Consider the following 18,382-nt stretch of genomic DNA (forward strand, 5'->3'; position numbering starts at 1 on the left):
GGTACAGCCTGGGACACAGCATATGAAATGATTATCAAGTACTCTAGTACTTGCTTCATGAATAGTGGCCTATTAAAAGAAGAAAATCCCACCATAAAATGCCAGAAGTGTTGTTACTGAGGATTTGCTAAGATTAATTCAGGTAGCTGGCACAAAAATTGTTGTGTCCTTGATATTTCCGACTACGTGTTATGTTAATAGCACACCAGGGTAGGTCCCACTGTTATTTGCATTATTTGCTGAGTTATTTTGGCTCTCTAAAATGTCCATCCAGGCAAAACGGGGGGAGGAGGAGGAAAGGTCACTAGCTACACTTACCTGAAATGGATTTTTCTAACCGTCAATTGAGGTCTTGCTTAATGACCAAAAGATCAATCACCCTCTTAAATTTCTATCGAATTCATTTTACTACTATCTATTTTTTTTTCTAATGAGCCTTTAAATTTTGTTTTGTGTCACACAATCACAAGTGTCATATTTATGGATAATTTTGTGTAGCCATCTTGCTAAAAAGGAGACCCTAATGCTACTTAACTAATTGAACTCTTAAAATATTCCCCATCAGCCTGATTTTCTAAATGGCTTGGGTCAGGTGCAAGGGATGCCCTACAAGGTTTTCATGTGGAGCTGTGCTGGTTTACTGGGAAAGGGTGACCCTCTGCTCACATGTTCTATCTGCCCCAGCTGTAACCTCTGGCATTTTGACATAATTATTTTACCCTTATGCACTCTCAGACCAAAGGGTTTCCAATCAGAAAGGGGTGATGAAATTTGGCCAAATTGGACTCCTGAACTGCTTCCCTCGTTGATTTCAATAATAATCTAACTCAGGATGTAGCCATTTGCTTCTTGTTATTCCTGAATTCAAATTTCTTCCATTCATTTTGCAATTCTACAGTAAAAAAAAAGTCTCCAAACTCCAAATTTCATCCTTATTGTAATTGGAAACTTGCTATCTATTGAGTCCTTCAAGCAAATGCCACCTACTCAGATTCCAAGGGACCACAGAATCTGTGGTCACACTTTGATAAATTTATGGAACTTCTTGATAATTTTTGGAACTGGTAATGACCATTTTTTTCCTCAATTGCAAACAGAGAATTCTCTATTTAAATAATGGTAAAGCAAAGACTTAAGATGGACTTGATTTGGCTATTGCAGTGTGTTAAAGTTTACGTATTTTGAACTTCAGCTTCTGTCCTTTGAGGAGTAACTGATAGTAGAATTGCCTTCCTTATACAAAACAAAAGGTTTTTCATAATTGGACAACTAATAGCACATGAGTGCAATCTATGGGGAAAAGGGTCAAAACAAGATTAAGCCTGGTCACGGGCTTAATCTTCTTTTAAGTTTTCTTCTTTTAATAGGCCACTATTCATGAAGCAAGTAGTAGAGTACCTGATAATCATTTCATATGCTGTGTCCCAGGCTGTACCTGCAGCAGGATTAACAACCTGAGTTTGGGATCCTGAACTCACAACTGGGTTGTGGCACAGATAGAGGAAAGCCAAAAGAGGGCAGAGGTTGCACTGAATTCAAACAAATGAGAGTTCAAGAGTAGTTGGCATGTATTTATAGGCCTGAGTACCACATAGAAGAGAACACTAGCAATGGAGTAGAGTAGAAAAGTAACTAGCAAATACATGGGGTTACCTTGAGTCTTTGGCCAAATCAAAGCGAAGCATATTTAGGGTGGTACTTTACATGGTCAGGCAAAAAGCAGCTAGAAACTGCACAAGACCTGGAGCTCTGTAGAGCTGGACAAGAGCTGAGTTTAGGCCACTTAGAGGTCAGAAACTTCATTTAGCTACAAAGATGCCACAGAAGGCTGAGCCTTAGAAGTAGGTCCCATGCAGCCCTACAGAAAAGGCTATTTATTTTTTGACTATTCTAATGCAGATATGGAAAGTGACTTAAGACAAATAAATACGCAAATGCCTATGCAAGCTAATTAACTACCTGCTAGAACAAAACTCAACATTCTAATAAAACCCAAAGGTTCAGTGATACAGCATCTAAAATGTCCACTACATGACAAAAAATAATAGGATAAAGAGAAAAATATGTGATCCATATTCAGAAAAAAAATCATCCAGTTTAAATAGAACCAAAATTGGCAAAGATACTGCAATTGCCAGTAAGTACATTGAAATGTATATTAAAATTTGTCTGCTGAATTAAAAGCAAGAGGTATCTTGACTATCATGATGCAAGAATAGGAAATATCAATATTACAATAGAGAAATGGAAATATGCATTTCTGAAATTAAAAATGCTACAACTTAGATGTCACAAAAGAAATTATTAGTAGTCACTAGAAACTATCCAAACTCAGATTTTAAAAGGAATGAAATTAAATGAGAAACTTGGTTACCTGAGGGGGAACTACTGAGTTATGTATCATAAATTTTACTGCAAGACTAAAGAAAGTGAAAATACTATGATTTATAGGAAAATATATTTGAAGAAACAAAGGCTGAAAATTTTTTGATTTAATAATAAATATAAACTTAGAGAACCAATAAGTTTAATAAACTAAGATACATATGAATAAATCCATACCTAAGCCTCTCATAGTTCAATTGTTCAAAACAAAGTGATGATGAGAAAAACCTCAAAATCTCCCAAAAGAAAAAGAAATGAGAGCAGGACATAGCAGTGCATGATTGCTATCCTGGCTATATGGGTCGCTGAGGCAGGAAGATCACAAGTTTGAGGCCAGTCTGGGAAACTTAATGAGACAATGTCTTAAAAATAGAAAGGGCTGTGAGTGTAGCTCAGTAGTATAGCACCTTGAGTTCAATCCACAGTACCACAATTAAATGAGACATATATAAAAAGAACAATAATAATTTTAAAAGCTGCCAATTCACATTATAAATATTTTTCTGCAGGAAAAAAATGAAGGGCATCTTTAAAGAGCTAAAATACAAAAAGAAAATCTTTCAACACAAAATTACATATCTAGTGAAAATACTAATAAAAGTACCAGAATCACTGGCTATTCATATGAAAAAAAATTAGACTTCAATTCCTACTTCATATCATTTATTTAAAAACTTATAATTAGAGGTAGATCATGGACCTACACAAAAGGTGAAACTTCATGGCTGAAGTGTGCAGAGCTCTCTTAAGACAGATGAAGCAATAAGCATTAAAGTAAAAGTAATTAAAAACACCTCATCAAAAGTAAGAGCCTCTATCAATTTAAAACACTAGTAAAAGGGGCTGGGATTGTGGCTCAGTGGTACAGCACTTGCCTAGCATGGGCAGGACCCGGGTTCAGCATTGTGTTGTGTCCATCTACACCTAAAAAATAAATATTAAAAAAAAAAAAAAACACTAGTAAACAGACTGGCATGTGACAGAATGGGAAAGTATTTGAAAAACATGTATGTGACAAAGGAGTGTTATCCAGGGCAGATAAAGAACGCCTACAATTCAATCATGAAAGCACAATTCACCACTTGTAAAATGGATAAAAATATTTAAACTGTCATATCACAGAACACTTACAGATGGTTAATAAGCACAGGAAAAAGTTCTCAGTATTTAGTCATGAGGGAAATAAAAATAAAATTATAATAAGGCACACTCACCATTAGAGCTGAAGTTAAGAACAACAAATGGTGAAGATTTGCATACGCTCTGGGTGGTGGTATACAAATGATACAGCCACTTAAGAAGAAATGTCTAACAGTTTCTGATAAAATTAAGCAGTGATTCTAGTCATGGGTATTCACCTCAGAAAAGCAAAATAAGTCCATAAAGAGACATGAATAAGAATGTTCACAGAAGCATTATTTAAAAGACCCCCAAACCGGAAAACACCCAGATGTCCACCATCCAGAGAATGAATTAAAAAAAAATTGCAATACATTCTTTTGAAAAATTACTCCTTGGCAAACAAAAGAACCAAATGACTGCTAAGCACAACAGTGTGGGTGTATATCAAGAACAGTTGCTGAATTAAAGAACACTTGTACAATGGTGAATCCTGTATGGGCCCACAAACATACAGTTCAAGAAGAGGAAAAAACAATCTTCTCAGAAAGAAATTCAAACCAATCATCTTACCAAGTGTGGAGAGGTAGAGGAAGTAGGAATAAACCCATTAGGGGAAGGATCAGGGAGTTATTCTCTGGGTGATGGTAATATTCTATATCATGATAGTGTATTAGGCTACACAGATATATTCATTTCTCAAAATTTATCAAATGATATGCTTGAGTTATGCAATTTCTTACTGTAGGTTTTACCAAAAAAAGGAATTATAAATAAATTTTTAAAATCTCAATAATGGTAAGATACTTAAACATTTAGGCAATAACTTAACTGATATTGACACTGCTTTATAAGGTATCAAAAATAAGATGAATCAATAAATGGGAAAATGAGTGACTAGATAAATGAAAAAAACAAAATAGCAAAACCTTAATGGTAGAATGTAGGTAAGGTATATCCTCACTGTATAATTCTTTTAAATCTTACATGCATTTGAAAACTTTATATTGAAATATAAAAAAGATGAAATAAGACATTTTCAGAGTAAAACAAAACTGAGAGGTTGTATCACCAGCAGATGTGAACCATCAGAAATATTAAATAGTTCTGAAGACTAAAATGTTACCAAGAATGAATATAGTGCCAGAAATGGAAAATATGCAAATAAAGTGCTAGTTATCTCACTTAATTTAACTAAATGATAATCATTTAAAGGAAAAATCATAACAATACATTATGGCATTTCATAATACATGCAAAGCTAATATTTTTTGCATATACAACATAATGAACAGGAGAAAAGGAATGGAAGTATGCCATTGCAAGGATTTCATAAAGTAATATCCAATTAGTTCAAAATAATTATTGCAAATTCTAGAGGAAAAACTAAAAACAAGCAACAAAACAAACAAATAAAAACAATAAAAAGAGGTAGAAGAAACAGGAGGAAAAGGTGATAAAGTAGAATTCTAAGAAATTACCAATTAATCAAAAAGAAGGTAGGAAAGTACATAAAACAAAGAGTAGATGAAAAAGGTAGAGAACACAAAGCAAGATGATAGAATTAAATAAAGCCAATTTAAAATTGCCTGTAATCCCAGTGACTTAGGAGGTTGAGGCAGGAGGATCATGAGTTTGAAGCCAGTCTCAGAAATTTAGTGAACAATAAACAATTTAGCAAGACTCTCTGTCAAAATAAAAAACTAAAAAGGACTGGGGGTTTAGCTCAGTTGTAAAGCACCCCTGGATTCAAATCCCATAACCTAAACAAATAATTGTATCAAAGATATATATGGACTAAACATTCAAATTAAAGGACAGAAGTTATCAGGTTGGGTTAAAAAATCCAAGACCCAATAATATGCTGTGTCTACAATATATGCATTAAATATAAAGACAATGGCATAAATTTTTAAAAAAATGGAAAAAGATATACAAATACTAACTACAATAAAGTTACAGTGCCTTAATTAATATTATAGTATTACAGAAAAAACAGACTATTTTATAATTTAAAATAGTCAATTCATCAGAATGACACATTGACCAGGATGCAGGGGATACATGGTAGTTCAGCTACTCTGGAGGATGAGATGGGAGAGGTAGCGATCAGTCTAGGCAACATAGAGAGACCTTGGGAAAAAAAAGAAGGGGGTGGGGTGGGGAGAGAAAATAAATAAATAATTAAATAAGGAAAGAGAAGAGAGGAGGGGTGGGCAGAAAGAGAGAAAGCGGTAAAGAAAGGAAGCAAGGAAGATTAATGAGAAATGTTTGAGACTAAAAACACAGTTCAAAAATACACAAAACAAATACTGGCAAAATGGAGGAAAGAATTGGAAAAAATTAGAAGAAAGATCTTAACAACCTCCTCTGTTTCAACAATTGGATGACTAGGATGATGGAAAACAAAATAGCAAGAAAATAGAAGACGTGAACAATGTTAAAACCAACTGATTTAGTTGAGGCTTACAGAATACCACAACCATACACTGAAATATATGCCCTTTTCAAGTGCATGTGAAACATTTGCAACAGGCAACCTGTGAGGCCTTAAAAGTACCAAAACTTAAAAGGAAATAAATCAAACAGAGTATGTCTTTGGTCACAACAAAATTAAATTAGAAGTTAAAAATCAAGCTTATAGCACCATGCAAAGTGTGTATTACCCATTTTCTCAGTTTTCACAGATACTTTGAGAGTCAGGTATTTGAAGGATAAGAAAAGGACCACTTGGGTCAGTTTATAAACATAGCTAGCACCAGAGCCCAAACTTGAACCTAGGTGTGTTTGAAATCAAAATTCTTTCCACTCCATCATAAAATTTCCTCAGGTGGTTCTAAGTTAGAGAAATCCTTCCCTTGAATTTCCTTCTTCATTGCTAATTTAATTACCTAAATTTAGATGACATATGAAATACTATAAATTATTTTTCCAAGAGAGAACATTAAGTCAATTTTAACAATCAGATTGATTTTAACATATAGCATAATTAAAAGATCTAGAAAATCCTCCACATATGTATAAATCAGGTAACTTATGCTTAAGCAACACATGGGTCAAAACAAATAAAAAGAATTAGAAAATATTTTGTACAGAATAATAATAAAATTTCAACATTTCTTAAATTTGGTTGAAAAAATCCCATGAGGGAAATTCATAGTTCAGAATGTTTATATTAGAAAAGAAGGATTACTTAAAATCATTGACTTCCGCTTTTATTTTAAAATGATGGAAAAAGTCAAATTAAAAATAAAGTAATAGAATCACAGAAATCTCAAGCTATAAAGAGCCTTAGAAATAACTGATCACCCCAACTGCTGTTTCCTTCAACAAATTTTCAATAGAAATTTAAGCTATTTCTTCCTTATTATTTTCATGATATGGTGGAATAACCCAATTTTACTACAGTCAGAATTGTGGCCATCTGAGTGTAAAGGTATAAAATACTCAGTCTCAGACTTAAAGGACACTGAAGATTCAAAGAGCACTGATTTCAACCCTTGAACCACAGTTTTTATGGCATTTAGATTGAACATTAAAAATAAATAAATAAATAAAGTAATAAAAGTTGAAAATAATAAAGATGAGTAAAATAATGAAATGCCATAAAGAAACATAATAGGAAAAAAATGAACACCTGTTTGTTCACTGCAAAATTTAATAAAATTGGGAAACCCATTTGAAACACAATGAAAACAGAATTTACTAATTTCAGGAATGATGGTGGGTGGAACAACACCAAAAATTCTGTAGACATTAAATGAGAAAATGATTCAACAAAAATTGTATGCCAATAATGTGACAACTTAGGTAAATTAGAAAAAAAAATTCTTGAAAAACAAATTCCCAAAAGTACCATAAAAGAAAAAGAACATACCCAAATTCATTACACAAAGCCAATATCACCCTGATATCAAAACAAGACAAAGGTATACAAAATAACCATAGCAAAAAAACCACTACAGACCAACGTCCTTGATGAACACAGATGCAAAAATTCTCAATAAGATACTTGTAAACAAAATTGAATAACACATTCAAAAGATTATATACCAAGATCAAATTAGTTTCATTCCAGGAATGAAATAAAGTTTCAACAAATGCAAATCAATAAACATAATAGACCATGTAAAAACACTGAGGCTAAAAATTACATGAAAATCTCAACAGATGCAGACAAAGCCTTTGACCCTTTGACAAAATTAAAAATCTTTTTTGATAAAAGCTCCATAGAAACTAGGTATAGAAAGATCTGACACACCCAAATCCTATTACATGTAGAAAGGGGGAAAACTGAGAAATCTTATTCTAAAATCAGGAGTAGGATGAGGATGTCCACTCTCACCAATTGTATTGAATATAGTATTTGAGATTTTAGCTAAAGTAACAAGACAAAAAAATAAATAAAAGGGATACTAATGGGAAAGAAAGAAGTCAATTATCCCTGCTTCAGAAATGATCTTATACTTAGAAGACTCCACTAGACTTTTAGCAAAGTAGAAGGATACAAAATCAACATAAAAAAAATCAATATCTTTTCTATATGCTAATAACAAATGCAAAGAAATCATTAAAACAATAACCTTAATAAAAATACCTAGGAATAAACCTAACCAAGAAATACCTACACAATGAACATTATGGAACACAGAAGAAAGAAATTTCTGAAGAAGACACTAAAAGATGAAAAGGCCTCCAATATTCATGGATATTGGGTAAATTGGCCATATCACCCAATGCAATCTAGAGATTCAATGTAATCCCTACTAAAATACCAATAACATTCTTCAAGGAATGAGAAAAAAAGTCCTAAAATTCATACAGAAGAATAAATGATCCAGAACAGCCAAAGTAATTCCAACCAAGAAAAGAATAATTATGGAAGCCTAACAATATTCAATTGAAAAATATACTACAGAGGCATAGTAACAAAAACAGCATGGTACTAGCATAAAGACAGACATATATACCAATAGAATAGAATAAAAGACACAGAGAAAGACTTATACAATTAAAACCATCTGATTCATGACAAAGGTGTCTAAAACAGATGAAGGAGAAAAGATAGCCTCTTTAAAAAATATGGAGAGAAAACTGAATATTCATATGTAGAAGAATAAAAGCAGATCCCTCACTCTCAAACTGTACAAAAATTAATTTAAAACAATTAAATTAAACAACAAAGGCCTAAGTATAGGACCTAAAACTTTTAACTACTAAAAGAAAACACAGGGGAACACTTCAAGTTATAGGCACAGATAATGACTTCTTGAATACTTCTCCAATAGCTCAAGAAATAATACCAAAAACTAACAAAGAGGATTGATCAAATTAAAAAGTTCTGTACACCAAAGGAAATAAGAAAATGAAGAGACAGCTTACAGAATGGGATAAAATCTTTGTCTGTTATACTTTCAACTGATGATTAATATCCAGAATATATGAAGAACTCCAAAAACTTAATATAAAAAATCAAAAAACCTAATAAACAAATGGGAAAATAAACTAAACAGATACTTCACAAAAGAAGATGTACAAATGGCCAACAAAAACAGACCAAAAAAGTTTGTTCACCATCTTCAGCCATTAGGACAATGCAAATCAATACTACATTAAGAATTCATCTCAATCCAGTTAGAATGACAATCATCAAGAATACAAATTACGCCAGACGTGGTGGCACACACCTGTAATCCCAGCAGCTTGGGAGGCTGAGACAGGAGGATCTCAGGTTTCAAGCCAGCCTCAGCAATGGCAAGGTGCTAAGCAACTCAGTGAGACCCTGTCTCTAAATAAAATACAAAATAGGGCTGGGGATGTGGCTCAGTGGTTGAGTGCCCTTGAGTTCAATCCCTACACCCCCCCCCCCGAAAAAAAAAAGATACAAATTACAATTAATGCTGGTGAGAATGTGGGGGAAAAGGAACTATACACTATTGGTGGAAATGTAAATTAATACAGCCACTATAGAAATCAGTGTGGAGGTTCCTCAAGGGGCTAGGAATGGAACCACCATATGAACCAAGCATACCACTCCTTGGTATTCTCTGAAGTCAGCATACTATAGAGAATGTATGCATACCCATGTTTATAGCAGCACAATTCACAATAGCCAAATCATGGAACCAGCCTAGGTGTCCATCAACAGATAAAAGAATAAAAACAATGTGATATATACACACAATGGTATTCTATTCAGCCATAAAGAAGAATGGAATTAGTCATTTCAGAAAAATAGATGGAACTAGGAAGCATCATGTTAAGCTTAATAAGCCACACTCAGACAGTCAAGGACTGTTATGTTTTCTGTTTTATGTGGAAGTTAGGGAGGATACTGAAATGAGAGAGAAGAGGGAAAGGAGAGAGACACCTCATGAAAATAGAAGGGAGATCAGTAGAGTGAAAGAATGGGATTGGGGAAGAGAGAGGAAGGCGAGGGGAGTTACTGAAATTGATCAAAATGTTATGTGCTTGTATGACTATGCCACAATGAAACCTACTCTCTGGATAATTGCTATGCATCAATAAAAAATGATAGATTTTTAAAAACTTGAGCCAGAAATAAATACCAGTTTTATACACAGGCTATCAGATAATAGCAAAAGAAGCTATTTCTAAATTTTAGAAAAAGGCATTACAAGAGATAAAAATTTAAGTCAATATCCCTCATGAACAAAGACTAAGACAAATCTTTAACATGAATGAATATTTTCACAAAACATTAACAAATCAAGTCTTAGTAATATACAGGGAAAAATCGTGATGATATGGGGATTTATTCAAAGAATGCAAGATTAGATGAAAAATTCAAAACAATAATTATAAATTATCACACTGACAGATTAAAATTAAGAAACCTCATGAATCTCTCAACAGATGGAAATAAAAATTCAACACACTCATTAAGCAAACAAACAAAAAAACCTCTCAGCAAACTAAAAATAAAAGGTTACCTTTATGTAGATAAAAGTCATTTACAGTAAAACCTATAGATAACATCATATTTAATATATAATATTGAATGCCTGCCCTCTAAATTTGGGAAAAATGCAAAGACGATCATGTCTCATAATTTACTGATCAATGTATGAGAGGTCCAAAAAAAAATAACTATACACTGCAAATAATCAAAGGTATAAAGTATGGAAAGGAATACATAAAATTCTTTTTATTTATGGATGACATGATCTTAAGGAGCCAAAACCAAACCAAGCAAACAAGCAAAAGCTTCCTATATAATTAATGAATGTGGGAAGGTCAAAAAATTAAGATCAATCAATTAGTTGCACTTCTGTGTTTTATTATTGAACAATTGTAAAGTAGAATTTGAATATACTGTGAGAACAACACAAAAGTCAAAATACAGAGAGTTAAATTTGATACTATGTGTGCAAAACTCGTACACTCAAATACAGAAAAAAAGGCTAAAAGAAATTAATGAAGACAAACATAAAGTAATAGATAAACATCATCTTCAAGATGGGAAAATGCCATATTTTTAAGTGTTCTGTTATCCCCAAATTGGTTTATATGTTTAATACAGTCCAAAACAAAATTCCAGCAAGCTTTTGTATAGATCTTGACAAGCTGATACTAAAATCTATATGAAAACATATGGTCTCTATAATAATCCTTACATATATCTTAAGTTATGTTAATCAAGATGAAGAGGTATTGGACCAAGGAGGCACAGGTTAATAGAACAGAAGAGGAGATACCAAAATAGACCAGCTGTCATTAAGGCAAAGGAATTTTTTGGCCAAGTTATCAAAATAATTCAAGAAAAAAAGGGAAATATTTTCTATATAATAATGCTGGAGCAACCAGCTATTTGAAAAACAACAACAAAACACTAGACTTTAACATATACCTCACACTATAAAAACGTAATTTGAAATGCATCATAGGCCTAACTACATAAGGAAAAATCTAATTTTTCATAGGAATACAGGACTGTTAATATAGGACAAAGACTGGTAATACAAGACTTAGAAAGTACTAAACATAATAGAAGAAATTCATAAAACAAACTTCATAATTGTTTTAAAAAATTATGTCTATCAAAGAAAAAAGGAATTCATATACTAGGTGAAAATAGTTTCATATTTGACAAATGACTTGTATTAAGAATGTGTTGTTGTGTGTGCACATAGGTGCATGTCCTATAACACATTAGATTAAATAACAAATGACCAAAAAGTGGGCTAAAGGTGTCAAAGGACACTTCTTCACAGAAATAACTAGTAAGTAGTGACCTATAAGCTCATAAAAAGTATTTAATGACACTAATCTCTGAGAAGTACAAATGAAAAATGACATCCTACCACTACTCAGTGGTATGGCTAAAATTTTAAGGTTTTACAAGTCCAAAAGTAGTGAAGAAATAGGGCACTTGCATTGTTAGTGGAGGCGGGAATTGATGCCACCTCTCTGGAAATAGATTTGGCAGGTTCTTATAAAATTAAACATACACCATCCGTCAGTCCCCAGCACTTTCCTATTATAAACCAAGTGCACATGTCACATGTTTACATTAGCTCCATCTTCTATAACACTTGGCTTTGGCTGATTGATACAATTATGCTGTCAATAAAACATATTCTAGATCCAATCCCCTTCCTCTCATCATTTTCATAGAGTACATAGAATGCTTGTTAATGAATCAAAGAAGGATTCATAAATGCAAAGCATGAATGTGAGCTCAGATATCATATCTGAATTCGAGCACTAGCTGGCCCAGAACAGAAGCTAAGTAAAACAAAGCCACCACCCCTCTGGTACCACTGGTGTACAGATCTGAACGGCTCATTGTCTGGCTTTCCTTTCAGGACAGAGCATCTGGTCTGGTGGGTCCACACGTCTTTTGCACCTTGATGGTGTCCATGCTACATTCAGAGCAGGGCTTCTGTGTTAGGATACCTACTCAAGTGACTATGGTGGGCAGACTTGTCCTTTATTTCTATATAGTTTCTATGCTTTGACAATTACTTATTAATTTATATAACCCTCCATGATTGTTCCCCAGAATATAAGTCTCAGAAGAAAATCCCAATAAAATGCTCCATAATTAAGAAATATGGAAACATATTTGAAAATATCCTGCCAATAGTAATCCAACCCACTGCAGATATTCATATCAAATGTTATATATTAAAGACTCTATGAGTCCTGAATTAAAATAACTCCATTGATACTGCTTAACCTCACCTATGATATTTATTTGAAAGCCTTTGTCAAGTAACACCTTTGTCAAGTAACACCTTGTGGAAATAATACTTAAAGATAACGTTTACTGAGCATTTAATACATAGACATATACACTAGTACCTGCTTTGAGGACTTTAAAACAACCTGATGAGGTATTGGCACTCATTCGCCTACTTTAAATATTAAGAAATTGAGACTCAGAGAGATTCAGTGACTTTTCAAGGTCACGGAGTTAAGATGCACAGAAATCACAATTTCAACAGGCTGAAAAGATAATGCATTGCATGATGTAATCCATAATGATTTTTAGTAGTGCTTTCAGGATTTAACATTGAAGAACTGCTAACATCATGTACTTTAGTCTTTAGGCAACTGAGGAGCAGAAGCAATGACTTATCCTGAACAAATCCAGTAAGACTTGAGAGATATACACATTTCAGGCTTTGCCTCTATCTCATGTGTAAAGAAGTGTTCAGGTGCATCCCATTTGTTCATTAGTTTAAAAAAAAAAAAGATTTAGTCCCACTGCAAAATGTAACAATTATAAGCTGTTTTTTAATTTTTATTTTCACTTTTATTATGAATATTATAAGCTTTATCAAACAGTAGGATCCAGGATGTTTCTGAATGACCTCATTGCATGTGTGATGTGAAGACATCATTTCTTTTCTCTCAACCACTGAGAAATATTCTGAAAGGGATTAATTGTCTGGGATACTGTATTAAGGGAGAGACCCCAAAATAATATTCGACAGCCTGTTTTAGAGCAACAGCTCACACAAGAAGGCTTTATAATTTTTATTTATTATGTAAAAATAGGGTAATATTAACATAGGAATCATTTTTACATTATTTTAAGTTTTTTTTTTCATTTTAGCAGTTATAGCTAGTGGTACATTATGAAAACTACTTTAATATTGACACATAGTATGTAAAATGGTAATTTTAAAATTACATTTTTCTGCAAATGAATACTCTATCCCTTAACTACTTGCACACAATTAGATTTGCTGTTTGTGTTTCATTTTTATATATAATTCTATGAATTTTCATAGATACCTAATTGTCTTTTTGTTAGGTGATTTATTTAGGAAAATCTCCAAAAGCATTAAGTCATAAGATATGATCAACTTTATGAAACTTGAACTCTGCTATCAGTGATTTCTAAAAGTATCATTATAATTCACAAACAACATGTGACTCTACCAATTTTATTACATCCTGGTAGCTATGAATATTTTCTTTATTTTTCACTTTTTATGATGGAATAGGTATAAAACTGAGCCTCATGATTGTATGGATTTTTGGAGCAACAATTTGGGTACAAAGGTACTAACATTAATCAGAAAAAAAATAATTTGAGTATCTTCACAAAGATGGAAATTTTGCTTGAGTTCTCATTCAAACTTTGATTCATTACTATGCGTCAGAGGCCATGCTAGGAGCTCTCAGTGTCTCCCGTTTTCCTATTCACCACTTGTTACATTTGGACTTCACAGATCCATCTGCTGAGTGCATCCATTACCTTTCTGCTTCACCTTGGCTGCTCTGTCAACTTCCCCTTTGGCATTTCTAGCATGACAGACATAGTCGCGCTTGAGATCTTCAGGAGTAACTTTCTTGATGCTCAAAATCTGAGTTCTTGTTTCATCTTCTGTTTTAGTATAACTTACGCTAGACACAAGGAAACGAAAACCAAAGCATTCGTGAGACTCGGGGGCCATTATGCTCTGTGGATCAGACAAATAAGCACCCACAGAGCCCCTACCCAGGTGAGGGCAGAAAGAATGCTGATGAGCAGTGTTACTTGCAATGCAGTGACCATAAAAGGGAAAGAGCTAGATATCAACAAGCTCTTCACCATCTGCACACTATCCTAATGTCTAGATCAAATCCCAATGCTATCTTCTTGCTAGAGCTTTTTCTTCAAAGCCAACTGTCTCCTTCACTCAAATTTCTGAGGCAGGATGCTGTACTGATTTAGAAAGAATCTTCTGGGATCAAACCTATTTGAGTTTTGATCCAGGTTTTGTCATTTAGTGCTATAAACTTCGGGCAATATGGCTAATCTTTCATGCGGTGTGCTCCAGTTTTGAAATAGGGAGGTAGTAATTCCTACAAGGTGTATTATATGAATTAACTTACTGAAGAATTCTGAGAGCTGATTATATTAATGCTTAAGTATTAAAAGAATAATAGCTTAATAAATGTTCGTTGAAGACTATTATCATTATCCTACAGTAGTAGATGCTGTACTTTGGTGACTCCAAAAGCTTGGATTCTGAACAAAGGTAGAATATTTGGATGAAGATACGGAAATCTCATGGTTAAATCCTAACAGATAAAGGGAGGATCTGCTCAGAGAAAGAAAACTTTGTGAAATTAAATATGTTCAAACCTCAGTAAATGAAAGACCAAGTATTTTGGGTCTAAGATCAAGATTTAAAATTGTTTTGTACTCCATTCCTTTAAGAGGAAAAATATGTATCTCCTATAGCAACTGCCATACAGGTTCTCCTTTGGATGAGGCTTACTGTCTGTCAGTCAGGAAAACTGATTCTGTTTGGTTCAGTCCAAATTTAACTCCCCTGCTATTCTGAGCACTGGGAATGTGTTTCAGTAGCAGCAAGAAGGAACAGGCATGACTTCATTGCTACTCATTCATTATTATTATGAAGATGGGAAACATGATGTTCAGAATTCCTGAAATCATTATTATTATGAAGATGGGAAACATGATGTTCAGAATTCCTGAAATGATCAATAATAATTCTCCCTTGGAGCCTCTAGCCACATCTTTCATCAATTCCTTCTGAAAAAAAAAACAAAACAAAAAACAGCTCAATTTCAGAAAGCTCCTTTTGTGCCTTTCAATATGCTCTGCTTCTCTAACCTCCAGGCCTTTAAGCAGGATGTTCCTTTTACTAGGAACATTCTTTTCATTTCTTTAACTAGAAAAATTTCTATTCATCCTTCAAATATTGATTTTGGTACTGTATCATCCGAGAAGCATTACATAATCTCCTTAAACTGACTGACTCTCCTATTAAATCCTCCCATAACATCCAATGTATCTCAGTCACTGCATTTATCACGTTGTATTGAAAATATTGCTCTATCATTGTTACTCCTACCGTACCTGCTGCGAAGTAGACATTTTATGATTTTTGCACAAAATTTGAATTGACTGTTAGGAGAAAACATAGATTTAGAATTCTAGAAATTCAAGTGGCTTAAGGTCTATTTGCACATAAGTGATAAAGCTTAAGGTCTTGAAACTACTTTGCCACATAGTTGATCAGCTAATCTCATTGCTAGCTGCAGTGAACTAGTTGCTCTTTGGCAATGGTATACTTTATTTACAGAGAAGTCTTCTGTCTTCAATACTTTTTTCTTTTCCATCTCCCTTAAAAATCAGGTAATTTTAAGGGTAAAGTGACCCAGGTTGTTATTTTATGAGTGAGCTATATTGTTACCCATTCACTTTTAAAACAAAACTTCATGAACATTTATTTGTTTATTCAATATTTTCAAAGTAAATATGAAGCATTTGAGGGGGAGAAAGACAGGGTATGCATATTCAAGGCCCTACAAGAGCTAACCCATAATTATCTGAGGCATAAGTACATGGGCGCATACAGGATTGAGAAAAAGAAAACAACTACTTTCATGTATATTCAATCTTATTTTGTAAGCTTTCCATTCATGTAGAATGTACATTCCATCTAATTCCAATTGACATCATAAATGTATGAATCCTGTAGGGCTTAAGAAGCTGTATGGTACATGCTGGCAAACTATGATAAAGATGCCTAGCCTCAGGTTATTCTAAGTCAATTCTTGGGTGACATGTCGTCCATGAATGACAAGTCTAGTATCCTTGCTTTGAGATGTAAGTATTAAATATATGAAAATTTTGCTAAATTTTGTTAGTTATAGGCAAAAATGAGAAATTTTACTTTTATTAACTAAGATAATTCATAGTGCCTTTGACTGATGGACAAAGATTAATCACCCCTTACATCCCATGATACCTTTCATCAATGGTTATGTCAATAGTGATGTCATCAGGTTTTTTCCCATCAATGGTCCACCAAACCTCATTGTGAGAGTCCTTAATGAATGTAAAAAAGACTCTACAGGGGATGAGTAGCTCCTCTCCTTAAAAAAAAAAAGAAAGAAAAAAGAAAGAAAGAAAAAAACAGCAGATAAACTTAATCTGTGTTAATACATCATTTTCAACTTTCACATGACTCCATTGGTCTAATTCTCTAGTGGACTATCTTAATGCAACCTGCGATACTTCATTACAAAAAATAATAATAAAATAGAAGACAAAAATCAATAAAAGAAGGTCAACAGCTTTATTTAAAATTACTAGAATGGCCACATTTAATGCAATGTACATATTCTGTAAGTGACATTGTTTATTCAAAAAGGCTTTGGCAATATCTTTTTAGTCTTAAATCTCTATGGACTGCTCCTCTTTCCTGTTATTTCTCTCATAAACAAAGGGTGACCAAGAAAAGACTCCCCAGATCTTTGGTTGTTGTCCAAGAAAGATGGAGAAAATGAAGAGAATTGACCACAAATTCCTCATTTTGAAACACTCAAGATATTGGGGTGCATTCAATAAACTTACAGGCAATTTAAAAATAGAAGTTCCAAAGTATCCTTCTGAGATGGAAAAATGAGATTAGGGAGAACCCCAGACAGAGAGAAGAGTAGTTAACAGTAACAGCAGCAACAATCTACACACTGGAATTTTGCACAAGTAATTGTGCTAAATATTTATACCAATCAAGGTTATTTAATCTTAAGGATATACTCATGTTTTACAGAAGCAAAAACTGAATCTTAGAGACAGTTATAGTGTGGATCTTAAATGTAACACAAATCTCATATGCTAAAGGCTTAGTCCCCAGCTGTAGGCACTTTTGGGAGGTGGTAGAACCTTTAGGAGTTGGAGGCATGCCCTTGAAGGGTACATGGGGACCCCTGCCCTCCCCTTGCTTTCTGGCCATCTTTGGTTTACCACACATTTACCACCAAGATGTTCTACTTTACCACAGGCCTGGAAACAAGAGAGCCAGCTCTCCATGGACTGAAACCTCTGAAACTTAGCCCAAATAAACCAATCCTCCTTTAAAGTTGTTGTTTTAGGTATTATGTCACAGCAACAGAAAACTACCTAACACATAAATGATAAAAGACATTTCTAGGTCAAATTATTTTAAGTATTAGGCCAGAATTTGACCTAAACTGGATTTCCCATCTTAGCTTGCTAAGAAGAATACTCTTTTATGCCTGGATTCCTGGTGAGTTATTAATAGTGACTATTTTCACTCTCAGAAAGTGTCAGGTTTAGAGGATAGGTTATCTGATCACCCTGATTTGTACTTAGGTTGATCTAACTTTGGGATCATATTCTATTCTCCTTTCTGATGTATAGTCCGTATGTCTTTCTCCTCCAGTTTCCTAGATCAATAAAGTGATAAAATGAACATCAAATCCAGAATTGTTTTTGTAAACATGATATTATAAGTAGATGAAACCATATTTTAGTGATTAATAGGAATTTACCCTGACAGTGGGAAGAATGTTCATATTATTATACAAAGCCAAAGCTAATTCCAGGAAATTCAGCTTATTTGAGGTTGGCAGATCCCAT

At 33.5% G+C, this 18,382-nt stretch overlaps 1 protein-coding gene across 6 annotated transcripts in view; it reads right to left on the reverse strand.

Annotated features, from left to right (window-relative positions):
• Positions 1 to 18,382, reverse strand: part of Il1rap (interleukin 1 receptor accessory protein) — a 139,506-nt gene that overhangs the window by 18,991 nt on the left and 102,133 nt on the right. For 5 of the 6 annotated variants that reach the window (XR_009228469.1, XR_009228470.1, XM_058585053.1 and 2 more), the window contains 2 exons: positions 16,746 to 16,872; positions 14,237 to 14,385 (listed from right to left, as the gene is read on the reverse strand). Coding sequence is in view for 4 of the 6 variants with exons in the window: in XM_058585053.1 (XP_058441036.1) it covers positions 14,237 to 14,385; positions 16,746 to 16,872 (276 nt within the window). In the remaining 2 variants the exon portion in view is untranslated. Of the gene's footprint in view, positions 1 to 13,494; positions 14,386 to 16,745; positions 16,873 to 18,382 lie in introns of those variants that run through there. The other variant, XM_046462549.2, reaches the window with a different exon arrangement.

The sequence above is a fragment of the Marmota monax genome, unplaced genomic scaffold, assembly GCF_021218885.2.
Source record: "Marmota monax isolate L192 unplaced genomic scaffold, Marmota_monax_Labrador192_F-V1.1 WCK01_AAM20220418_F8-fsc00100, whole genome shotgun sequence".
Classification (NCBI taxonomy): Eukaryota; Metazoa; Chordata; class Mammalia; order Rodentia; family Sciuridae; genus Marmota; species Marmota monax.